Source organism: Pezoporus flaviventris, unplaced genomic scaffold (genome assembly GCF_033815535.1).
Source record: "Pezoporus flaviventris isolate CSIRO_AGI_PZ_B2104156 unplaced genomic scaffold, CSIRO_AGI_Pfla_v1 ptg000002l, whole genome shotgun sequence".
Taxonomy (NCBI): Eukaryota; Metazoa; Chordata; class Aves; order Psittaciformes; family Psittacidae; genus Pezoporus; species Pezoporus flaviventris.
Window position 1 is genome coordinate 6187357 of NW_026892550.1, and position 27959 is coordinate 6215315.

Here is a 27959-nt window from a genome sequence, read left to right on the forward strand (position 1 = left end):
GACTCAGGTTCTGTTTTCAGTAAAGTCACTGTTTTAGGTAAAGTTACTGTAGTGCACCTGAAAGCAAGGAGAATGCCTTTAAAGTTAGTGGAAATACAAGTGATAGGAAAGTTTTAAAGAGTGAAATGGGAGATATTGCTCCCTGTGATGATAAAAAATTTAAGACTAGCACTTTGATTGGTACACACGTGTTCTGACCACAGATTTTTTTTTTATCTGCTGCATCTTTAATATTGTCTTTCCTGTTTTTAAGAGTGCAGAGAGAGGTCTAAAAAATAGTAGAAATGAGAAGCAAAGTCTTAAAGCTGTAGCCTATAATGCTTTGACAAATGCAGTTTCTACTGTTCTTTGTCACCTGTGCCTTGCACACACCAAACATTTAGGCTGACTGCTTTCTTCAAGTAGTTACTTTAGTGTATTTGTAATGTTTAGGATGAATATGGCATAAAGTCTCATTTGTGTTAGTGAGACATGAGTAGCCTGGAGGAGAGGCACGGGGGTGTTGGTTGACCACAAGGTCAATGTGACCCAGCAATATACACTTGTATCCTGGAGATGAGAAGGCTCTGAAAAGACCTTGAAGCAGCTTCTGGTGCCTAAAGGGTCCTACAGGAAAGCCAGAGAGGGACTTTTGACAAGGACATGAGTGGTGAGACAGGGGGGAATGGCTTTCAACTGACAGGTATATTTAGATTAAATATTAAGAAGAAATTCTTCACTCTTGAGAAAGGTGAGGCACTGGCACAGGTTGCCCAGAGAAGGTGAGGCTGCCCCATCCCTGGCAGTGTTCAAGACCAGGTTGGATGGGACCTAGAACAACCTGATCTAGTGGAAGATCTCCCTGCCCATGGCAGGGGACTGGATCTGTGTGATAGAGTTCTCTTCCAATCCAAATCATTATATGGTAAAAAAGTCTACTTCTTGCCTTAGCTAGTTTTTCTGAATTCATGCTGGGCATGTGGGAGGCCAAGACTTTTTCAGAGTGGTGTAAGGAAAGTTCTCAGGTAATGTTGTCTAGTGAATCCATTATTTTCTATTATAGTTCAAACATGTTAAATTAAGTCAACCTGAACTCAGTGAAATATAGAGGAAAAAAAATAACAGGAGACTTAAATTGGTAAATATGGACCTAAATGTTCTTTTACTCCTAGTGTAAACATTCTTAGTTTAAATGACTTTATTTTTCTCAAATATCTACCTATACAGAGGAAGATTGGTGAATACAGTCTTTAAAATGCTTGTGAGTTAGCTAGTATAAATCTTGGAATGTTGTGAAGACTATACTACTTAAGCCCTTGGGAGAGCTCAGTGTCAGGGACAGTAACTGCCTGTGCAGAGCTTTGCATATGAGACGAAGGAGGAAGTGTTTTTCCTAGTTATCTATCATCCTGCAGTGATGCAACAGAAGGTCCCTAAAAGTTTAGAGTATTTATTGGCTTGCCGACTTGATCTGCTAAGTTTTCACATTAAAAAGGAAGTCTTTTAAAACTTTTAATTCTAGAATTTTGAATTGATGTCTGAATGCATCTTGCTACAGTGGAATAGATGAACTCGGAGCTTCAGCTGGAGTTATTTGATGCTTATGGGTTGAGGAAGGGGAGGTTGATGCAGTAAATCTATATACATTGTTCAGTCTTGAGAGTCTTGTGACTGCTGGAGGAGGAGCATGTACACCTTATTTAATCTGGGCTATCGAGTCCTGTATAACAAATCCTATTATTGGATAGAGTGGTCCTGAGGTTTTGAAAATCTTGAATTCTTCTTGATGAGTACACCTCTAAATGTTCAAAACTCTGAACTTGTCTGTTTACCTTCATTCTTAACACTACCAACTTAATCTCTGTAGTGCTCAAGAAATTCAGCTTTGCTTTATTATTACTGCCTGTTCTAACACTTTGGGTCATTAGCTTGTAGTTAAGCCAGTAGCATGTGGAAATCTATAGCCCCACAGGAAAGTTTTGTTCTTACAAGACAGAAATGTTGCTGGTTCATGGAACTCTTAAATTCCAGCAGTCTGATTTTCTCTGTAAATGTGTCTCTCCTGAGTTGAGTCGTCTTGACACTAATGAGCCTGCCTATGATTTATTTTGAGGTGGTTTTACAGTGGTGAGCTTTCCTATGATTATCTATTCTCAGCTTTCTTCTTTTACAGAAGCTTCTGAAGAGGGTAAGGTTTGAGCCATTAGCAGTTAAAATATTTGTATCTTACGTATAATCTCAGTGTTGAGTATAAAGAATGCCTACTGCCAGCTTTGTAAGATTCTGAAAATTAAGCCGTCTAAATAGCAGTGGTGCTCTCTGTCACTTAGTTAAAGAAATGTTTCTGTTCTGTGTTGCCTTTAAGGTCTGATAAATGATCCTCTGAGACATGTCATAGATAAATAATCTGTTGGTTTTTTCTTCTGTGATGGCTCTTCTTTGGCACTTAAGCAACTTGAGGACAAAGAGAAACTGTGCAACATTTAATGTTTGGAGTCATCCCAAGTGTTTTCTCCTGCCATATTTTTAACCCTTTCTAAATATAGTTTGTTAGCATACCATTGCACTAGGTTGTATGCAGTGGGAAATCTGAAAAGCACCAGGTCTCATGAAACCTGGGTGCTTTGCATCCAAACCTGTGCTGTCTGTGAATGAGTATTCAGCAGTGCAGATACATCAGTATTTCAGATTGCTCTCAGAGGTTCTATTTAGTAACATGTCTGTCAACTGATATAAAGTTTATTTCTTTATCCTCCTCAGATGTGTGCACCAACCAACATTTCCCAGCTTTTTAGTCTCCAAGTGTTATTTTTTTCCCCCAGATCCATTATTTGAGGAGAATCGAGGAAAATGTCTCCTGACTTTCTTAATGAAATAAACTTAGAAAGACCAATGGCACAACTTCTTGATATACCTCAGATATTTCTCAGTCTTGTTCACTCTCCTGCTGTATGGAAAACTGCTTTGCAGAACTTGGTTTTGATTTCAGTTTTCTAGCTGTTAGAAGATGATGTTAGCTTGGTTTTGAACAACTAGCTTGAAAGAGCCAATGTGCTAGGTTTAGGCAAGATTCTCTCACTTGCTGTGTGTCCTCCTTGCTTCATATTCTTTGCCTTGTCTCCAAAATGTTCCAAACATACGAATAACAATTGTAGGGAGTGAGGAACTTCTAGAGCACCTAGAAGGTATACTTACAGAACAGTGCCTCTGGTTGGATTTGTACAAGTAGAAAATTAGATATGGTCTTGGCTTAAAAGTTCTTGTTCCCTATTCCAAAAATTCAGTGGAGTAAAATAGGATCTTCCCAAGAATGGCGAAATGAAATCTAGACCTTAAGAACAGTGGGGTGAAGTGTGCAAGAAAACTTGCATTACCTGAACACAGAATGTTAAGAAAATGGTTGTGTAGGTGAGTCTTGAATTGAGGAAGCAGAGTCTGAAAGTCATTTCACAGCTTTCTCTGATAGCAAATTTGGAGCCTTAGTCTTCAGCATCACAGGTGAGAACATAAAGTTGTTACTTAGATCTGCAAGAAAAACTCTGTAGAAAAGCTATACATGGAAGTTTAGATTTAAAAAAAAAAAACGCAACATCTTAAAACTATCAAAATAGATTAGGCTCATATTGGGAGAGACTGTTAACAGTTCTCAAAATTTCATGCACTGTGACCAGAATCTGGCTGTGGGCTCACTGGGTGTTACATCTAGCATATAGCAAATGGTCCAAGCCTAAAAAGCAGGCTCACCTGCTTACAGCTTTTTCAATCCAGTGATAGTTTTGAAATGAAAAAATGGGAGGAAAAAGAACTTGAGTGGCATATTGTATTGCTTAAAACTGTGCCTAAGTGTATCTTTGAGCTTAGTAAAAGTACCAAATTTAGTGTAAGGATTTTTCTTAGGCATATTTTGTTTTGATAATGTCACAGTTCAGTGATAATGGGTCTTTTAAGTAAGGAAGAAGCACAGAGAGAAAGTTTGGGGGGTGGAGGAATCAGGCTTCCTTTAACTCAAGGTAGTGACTGAGTGCCAGTTCCATTCTATCCCACTGCATGGTCTCAGTGTTTCTTAATCTAAGAATAGTTCAACAGTGTATGTGCTGGTCTTTTCAGCATAATGACAGTCAGTATTGTGAAGACGGTTCTGCAGTGCTTGTTTAACATAATTGTTTTTTTTTTACCTGATCCCTGCACTGTGTCTATTCTGCACCTCCTCATTGTGTGTTGTTCACATAATAATTGTACCATGAGCAAAGATGTGAATTTCATTACCACATCAGCTACTCCTAACTGCTTTTATACTCTTCACCTCTTCCTGCCTAGCAGTTCACTGTGTGATGGAGAGGGGCACACGCACCTACAGTTAACCAGTGTAGTGTAATCTTGTGTTCTCCTGCAGATCAATGAGTACTTCTAAACTGAAATTTCTTTGCTCCACTTGCTTTCCGCACCTCTCCAAGTGTTCAGCTGTCACCTGTAGGAGTATGATGATGGGCGGTAGAACAGAACTGCTTATCAGAAATTTTTTGTTTTCTGAAGATGGATACGTATTGATGCAATTCCCAGTGATTCCTGCCCACACACAAACATTGCTTTAATCAGTTGCTTTCAAAGTAAATTGGGATTCCTCAGTATTTTCTAGTTTGCTAATAAACTAGCTTATTCTACTGTTTAGTTTAGGAAATGACTAAAAATGCCAGAGAATTCAGTCCCGGCTGCAGGTGTCTGAGGCTCAGTTACCAAATCTGATGCATTCCCTCTAGCTTTGGCCAGATAGTGGTGAGTCAGGAATGAGAACCTTGGAGAGATGCTGTATTGATGAGGACAAGCATTACAGATAGGTAATCTTCTCTCTTCTTTTCTTATAGGTTTGGAAGAACATTGTTCTCGGGCAGTGAACATTCTGCACTTTTGAACAGAGTGCTACTTGAAGGAGTAAAAGGAATTGATAGTTGTTGCTTCCTTCCATTTTTTTTTGTACTTGAACTTCTTCCTTTCTCTGGGTTTTCAATTGAAAAAGGCCATGAGCTCAGTAAGTATTTTAGTACTCTATGCAAACCTGGTTCTTGAAATGAGTTGTTGCTGGTAACCTCCAGAAATGCTTTGAAAGAGTTCGTAGTAAAAGCACAGAAACACAAGCCTACGAAAACCTCATGTAACTGAAATTTCTGTTATACTTCAGTATTTAAATCTCTCTAGAAGCTAGCAGTAGGTCAGAAATGCTTAGAGTGTGAGCAGAAACGTGGCACAACTGTGAACTAGTCTTTCTCTTTTACAAACCTTCATGAGATGTTTTGGTTTTGTGACCTAAGTGGTAAGAGGTCTGGGGTGATGTCTTTCCCTTGCTGCAGTGTGTTCAGGTAGGAGTGACCCATCCTGGCAGTGGATGCATATGGCAGCCTTTCTAGGGAGGGTTTTGTGTGTCCTTGTGCACTTTCATTGGTGCTGCAGAGATGAGGGTCACGTGGGAATGACTCTTAAAGAAGATGCTCTGGCTCTGTTCTCTCTTAGGGTCAACGCAAGCGCCGTGGAGGAGCAGTTAATTCCAGGCAAGTTCGGAAGCGAAACAGGCTAATGGCTTCTACAGCAGAAATGGCTTCAGAAGCAGAGCCAATAGAGCTTGAAGAAAGCGGTAAGCTTTCTTTTGCACTTGATGAGATGCTAAACAGCTTCTGGAGGCTTGGGGTCCCACTTGACCTGTGGTTTTGCCAGTTGCTAGGCCCCTTCTTGGGGGCAAAGGGAAACCTTGGGTTCTGTCAAGTGTCTAGTGCCCATGGCAGGAGGGGTGGAACTAGATGATTTTAAGGTCCTTGCAACCCTAACTGTTCTGTAATTCTATGGCATCTACAACCAACCAGCATACTGACAACTGTCTGAGTTTGATACTGAGACGCAGTACATTCTCCACTCTTGATGAGTTAACGTAAGAAATGTGCTCAATTGCTGTTCAAACTCAGTTGGGGAACTCCCAGCTTTTAAGGAGGTAATCAAGTCTTTGTCATCAGTGGTGCCCCATTCCTCAAGCGAAGATTTGTGGCATTGTACTATAGAATGATTAGATTCTATGGAATTCCTGTTTTGTTTTTTTTTCTGTGTGATCCACATTGTCCTACATTAGATGAATAATCTGCTGCTGTGTACCTGTCAATCTCTGTTGTCATTAGTTGCACCTTGTCCCTCGAGGGAGATTCTGGTCAAAAAGCCTAGAAAAAGTATCGGAAACTAAAAAGTCTTGACTCTTAAATGGAATTTTACACTGTGTTCTGAAATCCTAGGAAAGATTAAAATTAACTGTTGGTCTCGTGGTTATTACATGGAGCTCTGCTGTGCATTTGACTGAAAGTTTGGAAGAGACATGAGAGAGGAACTTGTACAGCATGGTGCTGTAGTTATTCTATATTATTCATGTTTTCTACTGTGTGATAAACATTCTCCTCTGTGAGACATTAGATAATCTGCCTTCTGCAAGCTGTTACTGCACAATAGAATTGTACGAGTTGTTCAGATACTGTTCCTCTTGCACTGCAACTTGCAGAAGACTGGTGGTAACACTCTCTGAGGGCTCATGAGGGCAAAGCTTGACTGAAATCTTGGTCACATTTAGGAAGAGAAGAGGAACAGGGCAAGGTTGAATTATACCTCAGACTGTTATGAAGCAGCAGGCAATCTTATTCCTCTGCAATCTCTGATCTTGCTTCTAATGTTCTGTTTTTAAGCTGGTGAAGAAGTAGTAGACCTCACATGTGAATCTTCTGATCCTGTAGTTGTTGATCTCACTCACAATGATTCTGTTGTGGTAAGTAGTGAATGATGCTTATCTAAATCTTGTAGGCAGACTGGGTTTGTATTGTACTTCCTGGCAGAATCAGAATTTAAGGACAAATTTTAAGGTCAAAGCTGACTTGTCAGTGCATGAAAGCCATGTATTATAGGTTAACACAGAAGCTGCTCTGGAGGTGCACTTGGAAATACTGGGAGGGTAATCAAAAACGGGTTTTTGCTTCAGAACCTGGGCAGAACATACCAGTGATGGGTAATTTAACATAAGGAAATGCAATTTAAAGTTGAAGCTCTGATAAACAATCAAAGATATGGGCCAATGATTTAAATAAAAAGTGAAGGAGATAAGTCTGTGGCTTTACAAATATGAAGTGCTTAGCTGCAGCATTAAAGTTTCTCTTTGTCACACATATGCCAACTGCAAATGTAGGTTATTGTGCTACAAACCAGTTTATTACTCCAAGAAGCCTTAAAGAAAATCCACTTGCTTTTCTTATTTCTGTGTTTAAAGCTAGAATACATTTGATCCAGTCCACAGTGCAGTTTATAACTTCAGGTTGGGGATTCCACTACTGCTTTGCAAACCAGAGGCAAGCAGCAGGAATCACATGGAGGGGTATCTGCTGCTGGAATTGTTCCTGAGACTTTGCAAAGGAAAGGCCTCAAACTTTACAACATAATTCTCATCAAAATCGACAATGGGTTTGGGTTATTTTCTTCAGCAGCTGTTAATCTAATATGAAGTATTTGTGGGTAGCATGCCTGGATTGGCCTGTTGGGGGGGGGTGTGGGCAGGGGCAGAAGAGGGAAAGAGTCTTCTCCAGTCTAAATCCAATTAGGGGATACTGAAACTGGGGAGCAGGGAGGAGGGCTCTGGTGCTTCATAAAGTGCCCCCATTTTTGTCTCTTTATGGCAGTGTGTGCAGAAGCACCCTCATGTTTTCAGAGCAGTAGCTAATCTACTACTACCATTAATATTCTTCAGCAAAATGAGTGAGTGATATCCTATCATTCTTAGCTTTTGTTGTCGTTGCTTAGCTTAGCAGGTGTTTGTATATAGTAGTAGGACTGCACACCAAAATCTAATTGTGTTCTTTTCTCTTCCTTCCCATATCTTCTGATGCAAGATTGTTGAAGGTGAGTTGACATTTTACAGTTGATAATGGCATTGTTCTAAAGTTAATTTTTGTGTGTTTTCCAATGAACTTGAGCAGCATGGATTGAAACTGCCTTTTCTAAAAGGCAAAAGACAGTGCTAAAGCATCATGTGAATGGATCCAGTCTGTGCTTAATAGTCACTGACAGAGCTTGTAGAGAGTATCTGAAATAAAATCCATCAAGGCTGCTGAAAATGTTTTGTTGTTTTCCAAGTACAGAAGTTCTTTAAGGCCAGGGCTGATAATATTCTGAATCATCTCTGGCATATCTGCTTTGAATAAGAAAATGTTGAAAGTTTTTCTTAGCTTTTATTGTGGAGAAGGAAGTTGAGAAGGAAGTTACTGATGGTGGTAATACTTAATTTCATTATCTGGTGTAACATGCCTCAAATTTATCAAGAAGTGTAGTTTTTTTGGGGTTTTTTGGTTTGGTTCTTTTTTTGGCGAATTTAGGTGTTAACAATAGTTACAGGTGTAAAGAAGTATCCTTTACACCTGAATACTTGTGCAGGAAGGAACTTTAATTTTATGGCAATTTATGTAATTTTGATTGATTAGTTAGTGCTTAATTATTTTTACATGTAAGTGGAGTCACAGAGATAATTATTACATGTGGTTTCTGACTGTTAAAAAGTAAACAGCAGTTCTTTAACCTTTGGATGTTCCAGACCAGAGAATAAAAAAAACACCTTACCTTCTTTTATCTTGGGCAGTATAATTCCATTATCAAGTTTTCTTGACACAGGAGGAAGATGATGAAAAGACACTGCTTAATACATTATTCTAATTTCCAAGTACTGATCTAAAAAGGATTAATTTTATAGAAGCTGCCTTTATGTATGGAGCTTTGACAAAGAGAGGAACAGTTTAGAATCATACCTGGATAGAGCAGTGAGGAGCCACAGCAGCTCTATAACTTAAATATTTAGATGCAGGCATCTCTTCCATATCTTCTGAAGGTTTTGGAACCAGGCACGCTTGTGTTTCACCAGGCCTTTTTGTTGTGTATGTGCTCCTGTGCCATGCAACTTGGAAACTTAACTTCAGTCCTCTCTGAATTTCTCAACATAATATAGTAGCGGTCTCTGATAGTAAGAAAGAAGAGAGGGTGCTTCCCTTTATGGGGGAGATCTCTTCACAGGTAGTGTAACTGTATGAAACTTATGATACCAAGTAACATTATGGTCATGATTCAGCAGTTTGTGAATAGAGTAAATTTTTTATGTTGATATGCAGCAGAATATTTACAGTGTTTGGAGGTGTTCCACCTTAATATTTAGGAAACTAGATTGTTTTTAAGCCAGCTGAGTATGGTCAATTTAAAATGTGAACCGTACAGACTGGTTTTAATCATGCATTTCATGTATAGCTCCAGGGCTATATATTTTGTTCTGTGTCTAACTTAATAAAATTAAATTACAGAAAATCAAGGACAAAGGAGAAATCTGAGACTCAGAAGCCAGCGACAGTCAGACAGCTGTGTATTAAGTAGTGATGATGAAGATGAAACAAGAGACAATGATGTGTATGTGACACATAAACTGTCTCGAGAATTGAGACCACTGGAAGATGAAACTGCAAGTTCAAAGTATGTATGTTTTATGACCTACCCAAACATAGAATTTTGCCTTTTTTATGCATACAGGACTAAGCTACATTGCTATTGCCTGGCTTATGTTGGAAGTCTTGTCTTATTCCAGTTAATTCCTTCTGTCAGTGAGGGAACTTTTTTTTTTCTCATCACATATCACATGGTGACCAAATGATACCATTTGCACTTAAGGCTAAAAAGCCAGCCTGAGATAGATGGCAACTTTGCGTACAACCTTAAAGATGAATGTGGGGATATAAGAGGGAAGGGGGTTGGTCATAAGCCATGGCTCATTAATGTATTGCATTTACTTTTCATGCAAAGCCCTAGTAGTGATGTTAGATATAGAAATATTTTCATGGGTGTTGATGAGGCTTGTTATCATGAGACCATCAGGAAGCAGCATAGCAAATTTCAGTAAAAACTGTTACAGTTTTTTTTACACACTCTGACAGTTAACTGCCTTTTTCTCTCAGGGCAGTAGCCATTCTTCCAAGGTATAATTGCAAGGCAGTTGTGGACATAATACTGTTATAGGGATGTTTTGTTCTGTCTCAGGTATTTCATGATGCTCTGATACGCTTGCATGTAAGGTGGAGATCTCGCTGTTAAGGATAGCAGCCATAACAAGAAGGACACTATTCAACAAATTGCTATAGGAGCACTGCCTTATGTTGAGAAGGATGCATGTATTGGGCTAACTAAATGAAATCAGGTGACCATTTGACTAGGGAATATGAAGAACATGAAAGTTGTGGTACAGACATTGCCTTTATTTTTTCAGCTGTTAGGGGAGGGAATAAAGATTTTAATAAACTAGCGTACTTTGAGCTTTTACTAACAGGCAATGAAGGAGAGAAATTGGGTATGAAAATTTTTGATGTCAGGCATTTCATGTATGTAAGAATTTACGAATTAATGAACAACAGAACAAATTTACAAATGTCATAAAACAGTGCATTGTACGAGTGAATTTATAAATTTTTAAGTCACAGATTATTAAAACAGTGATGTGTATGTGACTGGTAGCTTAGTTTTCTAAAGCATAAATAGGGATGTACCATAGAAGCAGGTATTTTTCCAAGCTATTGGGTTCTGCTTTATGTGAAAAATTCAAACCTAAAATGTAATTACATTACTTGCAATAGAATAAAACCCAAAACCCAACACAAGGTTTTGTTCTGTTGTTTGTTAATTCATGTTCATTACATACATGAAATGCTTGTAAAACCTGAAACACACACCTAAAATATCTGTAAATATGCTTCTTGCCATGAGAGATTTGATAAGGAAGCAGTTCTTGGAATGAGTGTTCTCCAAAGGACAGGTAGATGCTTTTGTCAGAAAACTCTTATTTCTGAGCCATTGAAGATCAGCGCTGCCACCCGTGTGCTGCACTGTACTACAGACCGCTGTTCCTTGTAAGAGTAGAGCAGGGAGACTGTCTGCATTGTCCCCCTCAGCAGAAGCAAGACCCAGTTTCCTTTAGGGAGGGGGCACCCTAACTGCTTATTCCATGCAACAAATGGAGAGAGTGAAAGACGCGCAGGGACCTTCAGATGAAATGCACCATGGCCGGTCTGTGCGGTCGGGTGATGACAAGGCATTTTAGGTAGCAGTGACCCTTAATGCACGGTGACATTAATGGACGCGTGTTCTTTCTGGTTTTGTTCTCTTTACCACAAGGCCGTCTGGTACCGTTAGCTGTCCAATCTGCATGGATTTCTACTCTGAGGTAAGGATCTGCATCTTCTCATGGCTTCTTTTGTGCTGGAAGGAGAACGGGATGTGGGGTGAGCTGAGCATGTGTGCTGGGTGCTGTGGGATGCTGCAGACAGCTGGCTTGAGGTACAGACCTCACTGGGAAGGTCAGAGTGGCCTGGAAGTCAAAGTCCTTTCTTGGTGGTGCACGTAGTGCCAGAAACGCTTCCCAAGGTGGCACTAAAAGACCTTTGGGTTCCTTTAATCAGCCATGTACTGATTCCAGGCACCCAAGTCCTCTCTGCCTGGTACCACTAGAGCAGTAAAGCAGAATTCTTCACACCAGGTTCCTCTTGTGGTTTCTTTTCTTCCAGATTGTGCAAAGCGGACGGCTGATTGTGTCAACTAAATGTGGCCATGTCTTCTGCAGTCAGTGTCTCCGTGATTCCCTAAGGAATGCCAACTCTTGCCCAACCTGCAGGAAGAAACTCACTCACAGACAATATCATCCCATTTATATATGAGTACTTATTTTTCTCAGGACAGACTCCACTGGGATGTTGAGGAATATGTCATGGGTTCAGAGTTCTGAAGAATTAAAGAGCGGCAGGTTCTGCAAATCCAAACTGTTTTTCTTCGAGAATAAATTCTACATGTATAGACAGGTTTTTTTATTGTCCAGGCTACATCTTGTAATGTCCCTGGTTATAATGTTAAATTTAGTACTGGCTCTAAATTAGACCAGTGGCCTAAATTGGAAAGGAAGCAACTAATGCATTTCCTTCCACTTTTTGCGTAAGTAAGAGAGGTCTGATTATTTTGTTGTTTGTTCCTCTTAAAATTATTCCCATCCTTGCATACAGGTATGGAAGAGTTAATGTTCAAAATACAGCCCAGCAATTTGCTAGTTCCTTACGCTTTTGCTTTTATCCTACCAGAAGCTCATCACTATATTGCCTTCTGCTATTCCATCCTTACCCGAGTAGAGGTCTCTGTTAAACAGACAACAAGGGTAATGCAATAAAATCGCCTGTTAACCCACAGTCAGGTGTTTTAAGCAGAAAGCTTGAATGTGTGGATTTCCTTAAAAAGTCCACGAGATCTAATGTGCGTAGACAAATTGCAGCATGGGCAATGTGAAAATACTACTTGGGATGTTTTAACTTGAAACAGTTCCCATAGTGGAATCACAACGCTGAATTTCTCTACTAACGTGATGAGGTGGTCCCTTGGGTTTATTGCTGTTCTATAGCACTCTCTCCTGGTAACTGAGGAGAACGTAGATGTCTCTTGGCTTGCTAGTGACGCATAAGAAGCAAATATATGTCTGCTGCCCTCTTGTCAGCTAAATCCCAAAGTACCCACAGATCTTGTACCATATGAAGTGTCCCCAGCGCAATGCTTCAAGTCCAGTGTGATTGCTTGGCTGTTCTCTTTAGTTCTTACAGTGACACCTGATGGTTTTAGCCTTTAGAAGAGGACTCAGAGACATGTTCCTGGAGAGAGCATTCTTCTCTTGAAGCAAGGCAGGAACACACAGGTTTATGCGCTGTCATCCAGACAGCTGGTTTGGCTTTTTTCCCCACAGGCCTGAGTTAGAAATGTCTTCTTTAAACCTGTTACAGGTAAAAGCTGCAGGCTGCAATGTGGAATCCCAGAAGGGCTGATATAAACAGGAGCTGATACAAAGGAGTCATTCTGTGTAGGTGAGATGACTAGAATCAGTATACTGTGATCCACATGTGCATCTATGAGAGGCTCCAAAGTTAAGCTCAGGCATCTTTTGGCAGGTGGGTTGCGCCAGACAGCCAGCATTAGCACCATTCTGCGCTCTGGGACAGCATAGTTGTAGGATGTGTTTTGGTAATGCTGGTATCTGAAGTGTCTTAGCTTGCCTGTCTGAGGGATCTGTGGGAAGCCTTCAACAAAAGCAGCTGTTCTAATGAGCTGTCTCAAGTTGTGTTTTAAGATTGCAACTCACAAGTAGAGTGTTTTGGGGTTTTATGAGGATGTTTAGAGAAGTTTCCTGATGTAGTCATGCAGACAGAGCTTTGTTCCATGATGGCTTGCTTAAGAACTGGAATACCTTCCCCACCCTGGTTTGGAATCTCTTTGGTTCAACATTGTTATCTGGAATATGCAGTTTCTGCATTGTGGCAGTCTGGGAATTGCTCAAATTACACACCTTTAGTTACTGTGTGCTCCCCAAGCAAGGACTGCTGGAGTCCTGCAATAGTGCGATAGCTCCAGGGTGCTGGTGCTTAAGTCCCTAGAAGCAGAGAATCAATGGAGCAACTCCAGAGATTGCTTCCAGTGATAGCTGCCTGAAGAGATGCAGCCCAGTGTTACAGCTGTCAAGGTGCTGTAGGGGCCACAGCAACCGCTTGCTCCTGGTAGCTTACAGAGAAAAAGAGGAAAAAAAGGGAAAGACGAGCTTTCCTTGGGTGCTCCTGCATGAGAGGGATGAGAAGCAGAGGGTTTAGTGGTTTAGCTGTGGGGATAAAGGGTGGTCATGTACCTGTGCTTCTTTCAAAGTGCACTAGCTGTTGCCTAAACTGACTTTGCACAGCTGCCTCCATGGAAATACCCCTTTGCAGGTAGTGTTGCCACAAATGGATCTAACTGAAAATCTCACACCACAAACTAGAGGCTATTTGGCAGAAAAGGTTTTAGCTTTTGTGTAGCCTGTGAAGTGCCACAAACTTTGGGCAATGCAAAATGGAATTTTAAGTCTCAGCCCATGGAAGAAGACTAAATTGCATTACAGGCTTTCTTTTGGAGGGATTGGAAGGGTGAGAAGAATCCTCACCAGATTGGAGTTCCAGTCAAAGTTTCACACTGTCAAGAAATTACAGGGAATATAAAGATTTTTTTCATTATGTAAATGTATCTCTTCTTGTTGTATATAGTTTGTTTTTCCTGTATTTAATGGTATTCATGTCTGTCTGTCCCACGTCCATTGGACTACTGGTAGGCAAAGAGTTCTTTCACCAGGTGGAAATAAAACTATTGATTTGATGAACTGGAAGCTTTGGTTCTTTTAATCCCAATGTGTTGTTGATTAAGGGCGGGTGGAAATCCTACTTTCCCAAACTTTGAGTTACTTTTTCTGGCGTATCTTGTATGGGGAAGGGGAGGGAGGTGCTGCCTGAGCACGTGCGTGATGATCGTTTCCATATGAAATCCTCAAGGAGCTCTGCTGGAAATGTGACTTCTGTGAGTAGTCCTAGAAAGAGTGGTTTGTGATGGACCTGAGCAGCTGCTGTGTGAGTAAATGTACTCTTCTGACTGAGGGCAGTGCTACTTGAGCTCCTTGAGAGTCTATTGTTTTCTAGTGATCCCTGGTCAGAGCAGACCGAAACCTTTCTGCAGCTTCTGGTTGCACTGTTGTTGTTCCCTGCCTTTGTGCCCTCGCTGGGGCTCTTCTGGGAAGAAGCTTTACTTTATAAAGCCAAGAGGCTACCTGTTCTGCAGTTTTTCAACAGGCGTGTGCAAAGAGAACTCGAGAGAACCCGCGTCATTGGACATGGAATGTTATGGGATGTTACGGTTGCTAGGGCACAGCGTCCTGTGATGCTGCGGATGCAGGAGGCTGAGGATCAGTTCCCAGCTTTCTCTGCTAGGGGGCAGACTCTGAGCCTTGGCGGCGTACGGTGCAGGTAGGAACATGAAGCAATTGGCTCAAGTTGGCCAGAAAGACTCTGGAATAATGAGGGATGGAAGTGTAGATGATTTGCTTCCACCATTTCCACTCACAGGGAGCAGGAATCTGAAAACTATGAGAAACTAATAAGAGGGGAAGGGGGTAGTAGGTGTTGGGTCTGGCTCATCCTTCCCAAGCTGTGGGGCATGGAGCCAAAGGGGAGGCTTTACCAGCACTGAAGGCAGCGGGATAATCCCCTCTCTTGGGCGGCTGGTCATGCTGTGCTGGATGCAGCCCAGGGCGTGGGTTGCCCCCTTGGCTGCCAGGGCAAGGCACTGACTCCTGTTGAGCCTGCTGTCAACCAGCACCCCCAGATACCTTCCTGCAAGGTTCCTCTCCAGCCGCTCCTCTCCCCATTTATGCTTCTAGATGATGCGTTTCTGTGTCCATTGGTGTCCTTGCCAGGTCTTGCCTGAAGCGCCTGCCTCTCTTCCTTGGAGAATTACAGGCAGGTGGCAACTCCAGAAATCTGGCATTTAACCTGGGACATCCCCTGTAGTTTTGGACAGGAAGTGGTGGGTCAGGCATGGGAACCTTGGAGAAAATCTGTTTTGACAAGGACAAGCATTACAGAGAGGTAATGTTCTCTTCTCCTCTTGTAGGCTTGGAAGCACATTGTTCTTGGGCAGTGAGCCACCTGCACTTTTGAACAGGGAGCTACCTGAAGGAGGCAAAGGAGTTGAAAGTTGTGGCTTGGTTTTTAACCAAGAAAGACCATGAGCTCCGTGAGTATTCTACTGCTCAATGCAACCCTGGTTCTTAAAACGAGTTGCTTCGGGTAACCTCCAGAAATGCTTTGAGAGAGTTTGTAGGAAAGACACAGGAGAATAAGCATATGAAAATGACTCCTAAAGAAAATGCTCTGGCTCTGTTCTATCTCAGGGTCAGCGCAAGCGCCGTGGAGGACCACTTGATTCCAGGCGGCCTTGGAAACTAATGAGGCCAACGGCTAGCACCTTAGCAAGGGCTACAGGAGCAGAGCTGATAGCACTTGGAGAAAATGGTAAGCTTTCTTTTACACTTGGTCAGAAGCTAAACTGCTTCTGGGGGCTTGGGGTCCCACTTGAGCTGTGGTTTTGCCAGTTGCCAGGCTCCTTCTGGGGGGCGAGGATAACCTCAGATTTTACCAAGTGTCTAGCGTGGGATCTACAGACAAGCAGCGTACAGATAACTGATTGAGCTGGGTCCTGGGGCGCGATGGGTTCTCCACTCCTGCCAGATGAGTTGTATAGGAAAGGTGCTCAAGTGCTGCTCAGATGCCTGAAGGTTGGCTCTGAAGAGCTGGGAGTCACTGCAGCAGCCCCTACAGAGGGTGGCAAAGTAAGCTGGGGCAGTGCCAAGCTTTAGAGATGCAATCAAGACCTTGTCATTAGTGGTACCCCATCAATCAAGGGAAAATTTAAGGCAAGCTACTGTGAATCCTGTCGGACTCCTGGTTTATTCTGTGTGATCCGCATTGTCCTACATTAGAAAAATAACCTGTTGCTGTGTGCCTACTGCTAAGTGTTCTCATACAGCAGAAGTGAATGAGAAACTCAGCCACACTTGCCCTGGCATTGCAACTTGCAGAAGACCGTTCTAGAGTGGCAGGCAATTTTATTCCTCTGCGATCTCTGACCTTGATTCTCACACTCTCTTTTGAAGCTCCTGAAGAAGCATTGCATCTTCCAGGCCCATCTTCCAATCCTGCAGACATCCATGTCATTCTGGATGATTCTGATGACGTAAGTAGTGAATAGCACACTTCCCTAAACCTTATAGTCAAAAGGTTTTCTCTCTTGCTTCCTGAGAGAATCCATTCTTAAGGAAAGATTTGAAGTTCAAAATTGTGTTGTAAGTGCTCCTGTTTCCCCACTCTAGAGGTGATCAGCTGCCTTTCTGTAGAGTAGATGTAATGAGAAATGCATTTGCTGTGCCACATTCTCTCAGGAGTAGACTCCTCGTTCACTGAGTGTTAGCCCAAGGCTCAGAGAAAGTCATGGTACCGTCATGAATGAACTCTACTGATAAGTACTCAGCTTGAGGGATCTGGAAGCCTGAATGCTGGGGCACTGAAGATTTCTATGTAATGTGTATAGGACCTGTCTTTGAAGTTCTGTACGATAAAAGTAACTGGAGGTCATGAATGCAGATGTGAAACGTAGGGTTGATTCTGAATCAAAACAGGGAGTACTGAAAATGAGCAGGACAGAAGAGCATGTTCTGGTGGTTCAAAAGCTGCCTCCATTTCTGTACCTTTGCAGCATTATGACCAAAATCAGAAGGAATCATTTGTTTACAGAGCAGCAGCTGATTTCCTATTACTTCTAGCAGGATTCAGGAGAATGAGAGCAGGATATCCCACCATTTTTAACCTTTCTTGTGGATGTTAACATTGCTTAGCTGATGTGTTGTTTGTATGTGACACCATGGTTACGCACCAAAGTCTAATTGTATTTTCTTTTCTCTCCCTCCCCGTATGTATCGATACAAGTCGGATGATGAAGGTGAGTTGATGTTTTACAACTGATAAAGGGATTGTCCTAAATCTAATCTTTTGGGGGTGTTTTTTTCTAATGAACTTGAGCAGCAACATGGATTGAAACTGCCTTTTCCAAAAGGCAAGGGACAGTGTTCAGTGATCTGGCGACTGGATCCGATCTGTGCCTGATAGCCACTCTCAGAGCTTGTAGAGAGTATCTGAAATCAAAGCTACTCAAGATATGTTTCTATTTGCAAATACAGAAGTTCTGTGACACTGAAGTTGTTGATAATTTGATCATCACTTTTACCACTGGAATATCTGCTCTGAATATGAAATACTCCTTAAGATTATTTTTGATCTTTTGTGAGAGAAATAAAGAAGTTAGACTCTTAATAATCCCACATTCCAAGGATGGTTCCAGGGCTATATCTTTTATACCATATCTAACCTACGGAAAGTCTTTCTGGCATTGCAACATGCAGAAGACAATTAGTCATTGGTAGGATATTTTATTCCTGATTTTGATCCTCGCATTCTCTTTTTAAGCTCCTGCAGAAGTACGAAGTCTCTTAAGTCACTCGGGTGTTCCTGAAGTCATTGATCTCACTCAGGATGACTCTGATGAGGTAAGGAGCAAACGGCAAGCTTCCCTAAACCTTGCATTCAAATTAGTTTTCTATTGCGCTTCCTGAGGGAATTGGTTGTTAAGGACAGCTTGTATGTTCAAAGTTGAGTTGTCAGTGCACCGCTTTAAGCAGTCCAGAGGTGATCATTTGCCTTTACGCAGAGCAGACGTGATGATAAATGGATTTCAAGTGCAACATTCCTAAGGATGTAGACCCCCTTTTTCATCCTGTGGTTCATATAGGGTCAGATGACAACTCGTGGAAGCCCCTAAAAAATCCTATTATTGTTTTTTAATGCTCTTTTTGAAGCTAGAGCAGTATTTTATCTGCTTGATACTGCAGTTGATCACATCAACTTTATGATGGCACTGCTAGCTTGTAAAGCAGAAGCAAGCAGCAGAAATCCCATGTGGAGGTACCACCTCCAGGGCTTCTTCCTGAGCCTTTGAAAAGGAAAGGCCTCGAACTTGACACAATAATCTGCTTTTTAATGTGGTTTAGTGCCACTAGCCACTAGAGAGGGCTTGGGGTTGTGGGTATTTTCTTCTTTAGCAGCTGTTAGTCTGATAGGGAGTGTTTCTGGAAATCATGCCTGAATTGGCCTGTTTGTGGCAGAGATGGACAAAGAATCTCTTCCAGCCTAAATCCAATTAGTTGGTAGTGAGGCTGGAGAGGCAGGAGGATGCCGTTCTTGTAGGTCAAAAGATGCCTACATTTCGATCCCTTTGCAGCAGTGTGAGCAAATGCAGAAGCAACCACATGTTTCCAGAGCAGCAGCTAATCTACTGCTACTTTTCATGTTCCCCGTCAAAATGGGAGAGGGGTCTCCTACCATCTTAGCTTTTTTGTTGACATTGCTTAGCTGATGTGTTGTTTGTATGTGACACCATGGTTATGCACCAAAGTCTAATTGTATTTTCTTTTCTCTCCCTCCCCGTATGTATCGATACAAGTCGGTTGATGAAGGTGAGTTGATGTTTTACAACTGATAAAGGGATTGTCCTAAATCTAATCTTTTGGGGGTGTTTTTTTCTAATGAACTTGAGCAGCAACATGGATTGAAACTGCCTTTTCCAAAAGGCAAGGGACAGTGTTCAGTGTTCTGGCGACTGGATCCGATCTGTGCCTGATAGCCACTCTCAGAGCTTGTAGAGAGTATCTGAAATCAAAGCTACTCAAGATATGTTTCTATTTGCAAATACAGAAGTTCTGTGACACTGAAGTTGTTGATAATTTGATCATCACTTTTACCACTGGAATATCTGCTCTGAATATGAAATACTCCTCAGGATTATTTTTGATCTTATTTGAGAGAAATAAAGAAGTTAGACTCTTAATAATCCCACATTCCAAGGATGGTTCCAGGGCTATATCTTTTATACCATATCTAACCTACGGAAAGTCTTTCTGGCATTGCAACATGCAGAAGACAATTAGTCATTGGTAGGATATTTTATTCTTCTGTAATCTCTGATTTTGATCCTTGCATTCTCTTTTTAAGCTCCTGCAGAAGTACGAAGTCTCTTAAGTCACTCGGGTGTTCCTGAAGTCATTGATCTCACTCAAGATGACTCTGAGGTAAGGAGCAAAAGGCAAGCTTCCCTAAACCTTGCATTCAAATTAGTTTTCTGTTGCGCTTCCTGAGGGAATTGGTTGTTAAGGACAGCTTGTATGTTCAAAGTTGAGTTGTCAGTGCACCGCTTTAAGCAGTCCAGAGGTGATCATTTGCCTTTACACAGAGCAGACGTGATGATAAATGGATTTCAAGTGCAACATTCCTAAGGATGTAGACCCCCTTTTTCATCCTGTGGTTCATATAGGGTCAGATGACAACTCGTGGAAGCCCCTAAAAAATCCTATTATTGTTTTTTAATGCTCTTTTTGGAGCTAGAGCAGTGTTTTATCTGCTTGATACTGCAGTTGATCACATCAACTTTATGATGGCACTGCTAGCTTGTAAAGCAGAAGCAAGCAGCAGAAATCGCATGTGGAGGTGCCACCTCCAGGGCTTCTTCCTGAGCCTTTGAAAAGGAAAGGCCTCGAACTTGACACAATAATCTGCTTTTTAATGTGGTTTAGTGCCACTAGCCACTAGAGAGGGCTTGGGGTTGTGGGTATTTTCTTCTTTAGCAGCTGTTAGTCTGATAGGGAGTGTTTCTGGAAATCATGCCTGAATTGGCCTGTTTGTGGCAGAGATGGACAAAGAATCTCTTCCAGCCTAAATCCAATTAGTTGGTAGTGAGGCTGGAGAGGCAGGAGGATGCCGTTCTTGTAGGTCAAAAGATGCCTACATTTCGATCCCTTTGCAGCAGCGTGAGCAAATGCAGAAGCAACCACATGTTTCCAGAGCAGCAGCTAATCTACTGCTACTTTTCATGTTCCCCGTCAAAATGGGAGAGGGGTCTCCTACCATCTTAGCTTTTTTGTTGACATTGCTTAGCTGATGTGTTGTTTGTATGTGACACCATGGTTACGCACCAAAGTCTAATTGTATTTTCTTTTCTCTCCCTCCCATATGTATCGATACAAGTCGGATGATGAAGGTGAGTTGATGTTTTACAACTGATAAAGGGATTGTCCTAAATCTAATCTTTTGGGGGTGTTTTTTTCTAATGAACTTGAGCAGCAACATGGATTGAAACTGCCTTTTCCAAAAGGCAAGGGACAGTGTTCAGTGATCTGGCGACTGGATCCGATCTGTGCCTGATAGCCACTCTCAGAGCTTGTAGAGAGTATCTGAAATCAAAGCTACTCAAGATATGTTTCTATTTGCAAATACAGGAGTTCTGTGACACTGAAGTTGTTGATAATTTGATCATCACTTTTACCACTGGAATATCTGCTCTGAATATGAAATACTCCTTAAGATTATTTTTGATCTTTTGTGAGAGAAATAAAGAAGTTAGACTCTTAATAATCCCACATTCCAAGGATGGTTCCTGGGCTATATCTTTTATACCATATCTAACCTACAAAAAGCCTGTCTTTCTGGCATTGCAACATGCAGAAGACAATTAGTCATTGGTAGGATATTTTATTCTTCTGTAATCTCTGATTTTGATCCTTGCATTCTCTTTTTAAGCTCCTGCAGAAGTACGAAGTCTCTTAAGTCACTCGGGTGTTCCTGAAGTCATTGATCTCACTCAAGATGACTCTGAGGTAAGGAGCAAACGGCAAGCTTCCCTAAACCTTGCATTCAAATTAGTTTTCTGTTGCGCTTCCTGAGGGAATTGGTTGTTAAGGACAGCTTGTATGTTCAAAGTTGAGTTGTCAGTGCACCGCTTTAAGCAGTCCAGAGGTGATCATTTGCCTTTACGCAGAGCAGACGTGATGATAAATGGATTTCAAGTGCAACATTCCTAAGGATGTAGACCCCCTTTTTCATCCTGTGGTTCATATAGGGTCAGATGACAACTCGTGGAAGCCCCTAAAAAATCCTATTATTGTTTTTTAATGCTCTTTTTGAAGCTAGAGTAGTATTTGTTCTATTCAATACTGTAGTTTTTAACAAGAGCTTTATGATGGCACTGCTAGCTTGTAAAGCAGAAGCAAGCAGCAGAAATTGCATGTGGAGGTGCCACCTCCAGAGCTTCTTCCTGAGCCTTTGAAAAGGAAAGGCCTCCAACTTGACACAATAATCTGCTTTTTAATGTGGCTTAGTGCCACTAGCCACTAGAGAGGGCTTGGGGTTGTGGGTATTTTCTTCTTTAGCAGCTGTTAGTCTGATAGGGAGTGTTTCTGGAAATCATGCCTGAATTGGCCTGTGTGTGGCAGAGATGGACAAAGAATCTCTTCCAGCCTAAATCCAATTAGTTGGTAGTGAGGCTGGAGAGGCAGGAGGATGCCGTTCTTGTAGGTCAAAAGATGCCTACATTTCGAACCCTTTGCGGCAGCGTGAGCAAATGCAGAAGCAACCACATGTTTCCAGAGCAGCAGCTAATCTACTGCTACTTTTCATGTTCCCCGTCAAAATGGGAGAGGGGTCTCCTACCATCTTAGCTTTTTTGTTGACATTGCTTAGCTGATGTGTTGTTTGTATGTGACACCATGGTTATGCACCAAAGTCTAATTGTATTTTCTTTTCTCTCCCTCCCCGTATGTATCGATACAAGTCGGTTGATGAAGGTGAGTTGATGTTTTACAACTGATAAAGGGATTGTCCTAAATCTAATCTTTTGGGGGTGTTTTTTTCTAATGAACTTGAGCAGCAACATGGATTGAAACTGCCTTTTCCAAAAGGCAAGGGACAGTGTTCAGTGATCTGGCGACTGGATCCGATCTGTGCCTGATAGCCACTCTCAGAGCTTGTAGAGAGTATCTGAAATCAAAGCTACTCAAGATATGTTTCTATTTGCAAATACAGAAGTTCTGTGACACTGAAGTTGTTGATAATTTGATCATCACTTTTACCACTGGAATATCTGCTCTGAATATGAAATACTCCTCAAGATTATTTTTGATCTTATGTGAGAGAAATAAAGAAGAAGTTAGACTCTTAATAATCCCACATTCCAAGGATGGTTCCAGGGCTATATCTTTTATACCATATCTAACCTACGGAAAGTCTTTCTGGCATTGCAACATGCAGAAGACAATTAGTCATTGGTAGGATATTTTATTCCTGATTTTGATCCTCGCATTCTCTTTTTAAGCTCCTGCAGAAGTACGAAGTCTCTTAAGTCACTCGGGTGTTCCTGAAGTCATTGATCTCACTCAGGATGACTCTGATGAGGTAAGGAGCAAACGGCAAGCTTCCCTAAACCTTGCATTCAAATTAGTTTTCTGTTGCGCTTCCTGAGGGAATTGGTTGTTAAGGACAGCTTGTATGTTCAAAGTTGAGTTGTCAGTGCACCGCTTTAAGCAGTCCAGAGGTGATCATTTGCCTTTACGCAGAGCAGACGTGATGATAAATGGATTTCAAATGCAACATTCCTAAGGATGTAGACCCCTTTTTCATCCTGTGGTTCATATAGGGTCAGATGACTACTCATGGAAGCCCCTAAAAAATCCTATTATTGTTTTTTAATGCTCTTTTTGAAGCTAGAGCAGTATTTTATCTGCTTGATACTGCAGTTGATCACATCAACTCTATGATGGCACTGCTAGCTTGTAAAGCAGAAGCAAGCAGCAGAAATCGCATGTGGAGGTGCCACCTCCAGAGCTTCTTCCTGAGCCTTTGAAAAGGAAAGGCCTCGAACTTGACACAATAATCTGCTTTTTAATGTGGTTTAGTGCCACTAGCCACTAGAGAGGGCTTGGGGTTGTGGGTATTTTCTTCTTTAGCAGCTGTTAGTCTGATAGGGAGTGTTTCTGGAAATCATGCCTGAATTGGCCTGTTTGTGGCAGAGATGGACAAAGAATCTCTTCCAGCCTAAATCCAATTGGTTGGTAGTGAGGCTGGAGAGGCAGGAGGATGCCGTTCTTGTAGGTCAAAAGATGCCTACATTTCGATCCCTTTGCAGCAGCGTGAGCAAATGCAGAAGCAACCACATGTTTCCAGAGCAGCAGCTAATCTACTGCTACTTTTCATGTTCCCCGTCAAAATGGGAGAGGGGTCTCCTACCATCTTAGCTTTTTTGTTGACATTGCTTAGCTGATGTGTTGTTTGTATGTGACACCATGGTTACGCACCAAAGCCTAATTGTATTTTCTTTTCTCTCCCTCCCCATATATTTTGATGCAAGACTGATGAAGATGGTGAGTTGATGTTTTACAGTTGATATTGGGATTGTCCCAAACTTATGTCTTGGGGGCTGTGTTTTCCAATGAACTTGAGACTTGAGCAGCATGGATTGAAACTGTCTTTTCCAAAATTCCAAGGACAGTGCTAAAGCAACATGCAAATGGATCCAATCTCTGCTTAAAAGTCACTCTCAGAGATTGTAGAGAATATAGAATCATAGAGTAGTTAGGGTTGGAAAGGATGTTAAGATCATCTAGTTCCGTCCCCCCTGCCATAGGCAGGGAAACCTTGCACTAAACCATGTCACCCAAGGCCTCATCCAACCTGGTCGTGAACACTGCCAGGGATGGAGCATTCACAACCTCCCTGGGCAACCCATTCCAGTGCCTCACCACCCTAACAGGAAAGAATTTCGTCCGTATATCCAATCTAAACTTCCCCTGTTTAAGTTTTAACCCGTTTGCCCTTATCCTATCACTACAGTCCCTAATGAAGAGTCCCTCCCCAGCATCCCTATAGGCCCCCTTCAGATACTGGAAGGCTGCTATGAGGTCTCCACGCAGCCTTCTCTTCTCCAGGCTGAACAGCCCCAACTTCCTCAGCCTGTCTTCATATGGGGGGTGCTCCAGTCCCCTGATCATCCTCGTGGCCTCCTCTGGACTTGTTCCAACAGTTCCATGTCCTTTTTATGTTGAGGACACCAGAACTGCACACAATACTCCAGGTGAGGTCTCACAAGAGCAGAGTAGAGGGGCAGGATCACCTCCTTCGACCTGCTGGTCACGCTCCTTTTGATGCAGCCCAGGATACGGTTGGCTTTCTGGGCTGCAAGCACACACTGAAGCCGGCTCATGTTCATTTTCTCATACTTGTAATCGTGCCTTTGAGCACTGGAATTCACCTGCTTTGAATGAGAGAATGTTTTTTGAAAGGGGGTTTTAGCCCATATTGCAGTGGCGTTCCCGCAGCCTAGTAAACGTTAAAGACTATTCGTAATCACACATTTCAGGTTAGTTGCAGGGCTATAGATTTTTATACTGCATCAGACTTACTGTCATGAAATTACAGGGAACCAAGGCGAAAGGAGAAGTTCCAGACCAAGAGGCCAGCAGAAGTCGGGTATCTCTCGTCCAAGTAGATGTGATCCAGATGGGGCAAGGTCTTATAATGTGTATGTAGCAGCTAAAGTGTCTTTCTAAACTCTGATTTGTTGCGAGCTTTTGGGTTATGTTTGGTTACCATGTGAATTTCACTCATAAAATCGGTTTGCATTGCTTGCATAGAACTTACTTTAAAAAAAATAGCCAAAGACCAGCACAAACTTTTCTCCTGCTCTTCATGAACTCATGATCTAATATGCTTTACAGTATGGCTAGACGTAAGTTGAAATGCTTGTAGAACTGAAAGACACACTTAAAATATCTGTAAATATGCTTCTTGCCATGAGAGATTTGATAAGGAAGCAGTTCTTGGAATGAGTGTTCTCCAAAGGACAGGTAGATGCTTTTGTCAGAAAACTCTTATTTCTGAGCCGTTGAAGATCAGCGCTGCCACCCGTGTGCTGCACTGTACTACAGACCGCTGTTCCTTGTAAGAGTAGAGCAGGGAGACTGTCTGCATTGTCCCCCTCAGCAGAAGCAAGACCCAGTTTCCTTTAGGGAGGGGGCACCCTAACTGCTTATTCCATGCAACAAATGGAGAGAGTGAAAGACACGCAGGGACCTTCAGATGAAATGCACCATGGCCGGTCTGTGCGGTCGGGTGATGACAAGGCATTTTGGGTAGCAGTGACCCTTAATGCACGGTGACATTAATGGACGCGTGTTCTTTCTGTTTTTGTTCTCTTTACCACAAGGCCGTCTGGTACCGTTAGCTGTCCAATCTGCATGGATTTCTACTCTGAGGTAAGGATCTGCATCTTCTCATGGCTTCTTTTGTGCTGGAAGGAGAACGGGATGTGGGGTGAGCTGAGCATGTGTGCTGGGTGCTGTGGGATGCTGCAGACAGCTGGTTTGAGGTACAGACCTCACTGGGAAGGTCAGAGTGGCCTGGAAGTCAAAGTTCTTTCTTGGTGGTGCACGTAATGCCAGAAACACTTCCCAAGGTGGCACTAAAAGACCTTTGGGTTCCTTTAATCAGCCATGTACTGATTCCAGGCACCCAAGTCCTCTCTGCCTGGTACCACTAGAGCAGCAAAGCAGAATTCTTCACACCAGGTTCCTCTTGTGGTTTCTTTTCTTCCAGATTGTGCAAAGCGGACGAGTGATTGTGTCAACTAAATGTGGCCACGTCTTCTGCAACTACTGTCTCTCTAATAGCCTGAAGAATGCCAGTCTTTGCCCAACATGCAGGGAGCACACTGCTGGACAATATTATCGTCTCTATATATGAGGACTGAAGATTTAAAGAGCAGCAGCGTGTTCAGTTTTTATTTGTTTACGGTTATTTAGTTTTGGTATATTGTTCCAAATAAAAATTTTTTTTTTTTTTTTTGCAAATAAGTGGGATGTGTCTGGAGAGCTTTTTCATGGTCCAGGTGGTTTCTCATAGTGTCCCTGGTTCGAATGCTAAAGTTAGGACCGTCTCCAAATTAGACCTGCAGCCTATATCAGAAAAGAAAGAGCTAATGCATTTCCTTCCACTTTTTTTATGCTTAAATAAGAGGGGTCTGAATTTTTTCTTATTTCTTACTCTTAGAATTATTCCCACCCCCACATACAGCTATGGAAGTGTTGCCATTCAAAGTCCAGATGCTCAATTTGCCAACTCCTTACACTTCTGCTTTTATCCTACCAGAAGCTCCTGACTATATTGCTTACTGCTATTACATCTTTTCCTGAGTAGAGATAAGTTCTGTAACAATCGATCACAGTTTTTATATATATATATATATATAAATAAAAATGTTAAATTGACAACTAGGACAATTCAATCAAACGCCCATCAAAACACCCTAAGTGTCTGCACAGCCTTCTGCTTGAAACACCTGACTGTACCTTCACAGCAGGACGAGTCCTGCTTCTTCCCACTAGTGCCTATACTACTCACACATTGTAGATTTAGAGTTGGTATATTTTCATTTTCCATGTTTGATGTTACCTTATGGTTATAGGCATGGCAGTTAGCAGCAGATATTAATGAAATTGTGGATGGGGAGCTGCTTATTTCTAGATCTTTTTCCTTTCTTTTGCTGCATGAAGAAAACATTAACGTTAAAATCCTTACTCAGAAAAATCACGGGTTATTATATTGACGCAGTATAGAGACAACGGAGGCAGAGGGATTCATGGTCTTGGAGGACTGTCTACACAAGCAATTGCAGACATCTATTTTAAACACATTTCAATTATTTATATGGAAAGTCGTTTCCCAGGGAGTGCATAAAAAGCTTCCGCATCTAGTGAGGGATTCTGTTGCCATCCTGGTGAAGGTGAAGGATCTCTGCTTTGTCCAGCAGTAGTTTATCCCTTTTCCTTTAGCAATCATTCATCCCTTCAATATCTGCTCTGATACCCTGGCCTTTCCCAGTCGCTGGTGGCACATGTGGTGGCACCAACCCCTGGTTCAATGCCCTGCACTCCTGCAGAGCATCTCAAGGCACCAGGTTAAATTTTCTCCCTGTCACAAAGTCCTCAACTGAGGCAAGGCCTTGCCGTGCTCCCTGGGATCACACTACTCCTCATGACAGAGACATATAGCATAGGTGCCTTGCGGTTCAGTGGGATGGGGTAGATTGAGCAGCATTATTTGTTCATGCAAACCTCTGTGTAGCTTTTTTTGCATATCTTGATTTGCAGCATTGTTACAAGTGGGCACTTTATAATTAGCATGATTAAAAGTGCACACATTGCAGGGGAAGGCAGCTTGTAAATTAGGCATTAAAACTCTGCTACAAGGAGGTGATGTGCTACCTTCCTTTCTTTTGCTATAGATTCCTCCATAAATCTCACTCCAGTTCTGCTCCACAGAGGAAAAGGTATGAAGCTGTGGCTATTTCAGTGACCGATGTTCCGACACCAGCTCCCCAGAGCATTTATTAATAGCCACAAAGATCGTAGCTTACTTCTAACAAATTCAGCCATCAAAATTCTGTACCTTGATCGTGCATATATTTGTGCCTTCCTCCTCACTGGAGTGCAGACAAGTGGATTTTAAAACTAGCCTCAGGTGAAGGTTTAAGCCATTCATTTTACAAGGCTCTTTAAAAGCTTCTTTTCTAACCTGCCACATTATAGAATGGTTATCATTTGTTGAAGTCTTTCAACATTTAAGAAACTACCT

The 27959-nt window shown here is 41.9% G+C and overlaps 1 protein-coding gene across 1 annotated transcript; it reads left to right on the plus strand.

The window, feature by feature from the left end:
• The first annotated feature begins 260 nt into the window (after window positions 1-260).
• Window positions 261-14224, plus strand: RNF4 (ring finger protein 4). Its single transcript, XM_061467509.1, has 8 exons — window positions 261-649; window positions 4842-5005; window positions 5485-5605; window positions 6690-6769; window positions 7881-7890; window positions 9333-9498; window positions 11188-11236; window positions 11577-14224. Exons 2-8 carry the CDS (start codon window positions 4997-4999, stop codon window positions 11724-11726), a joined length of 585 nt encoding a protein of 194 aa, XP_061323493.1. The 5' UTR covers window positions 261-649; window positions 4842-4996; the 3' UTR covers window positions 11727-14224.
• The last annotated feature ends 13735 nt before the right edge of the window (window positions 14225-27959 follow it).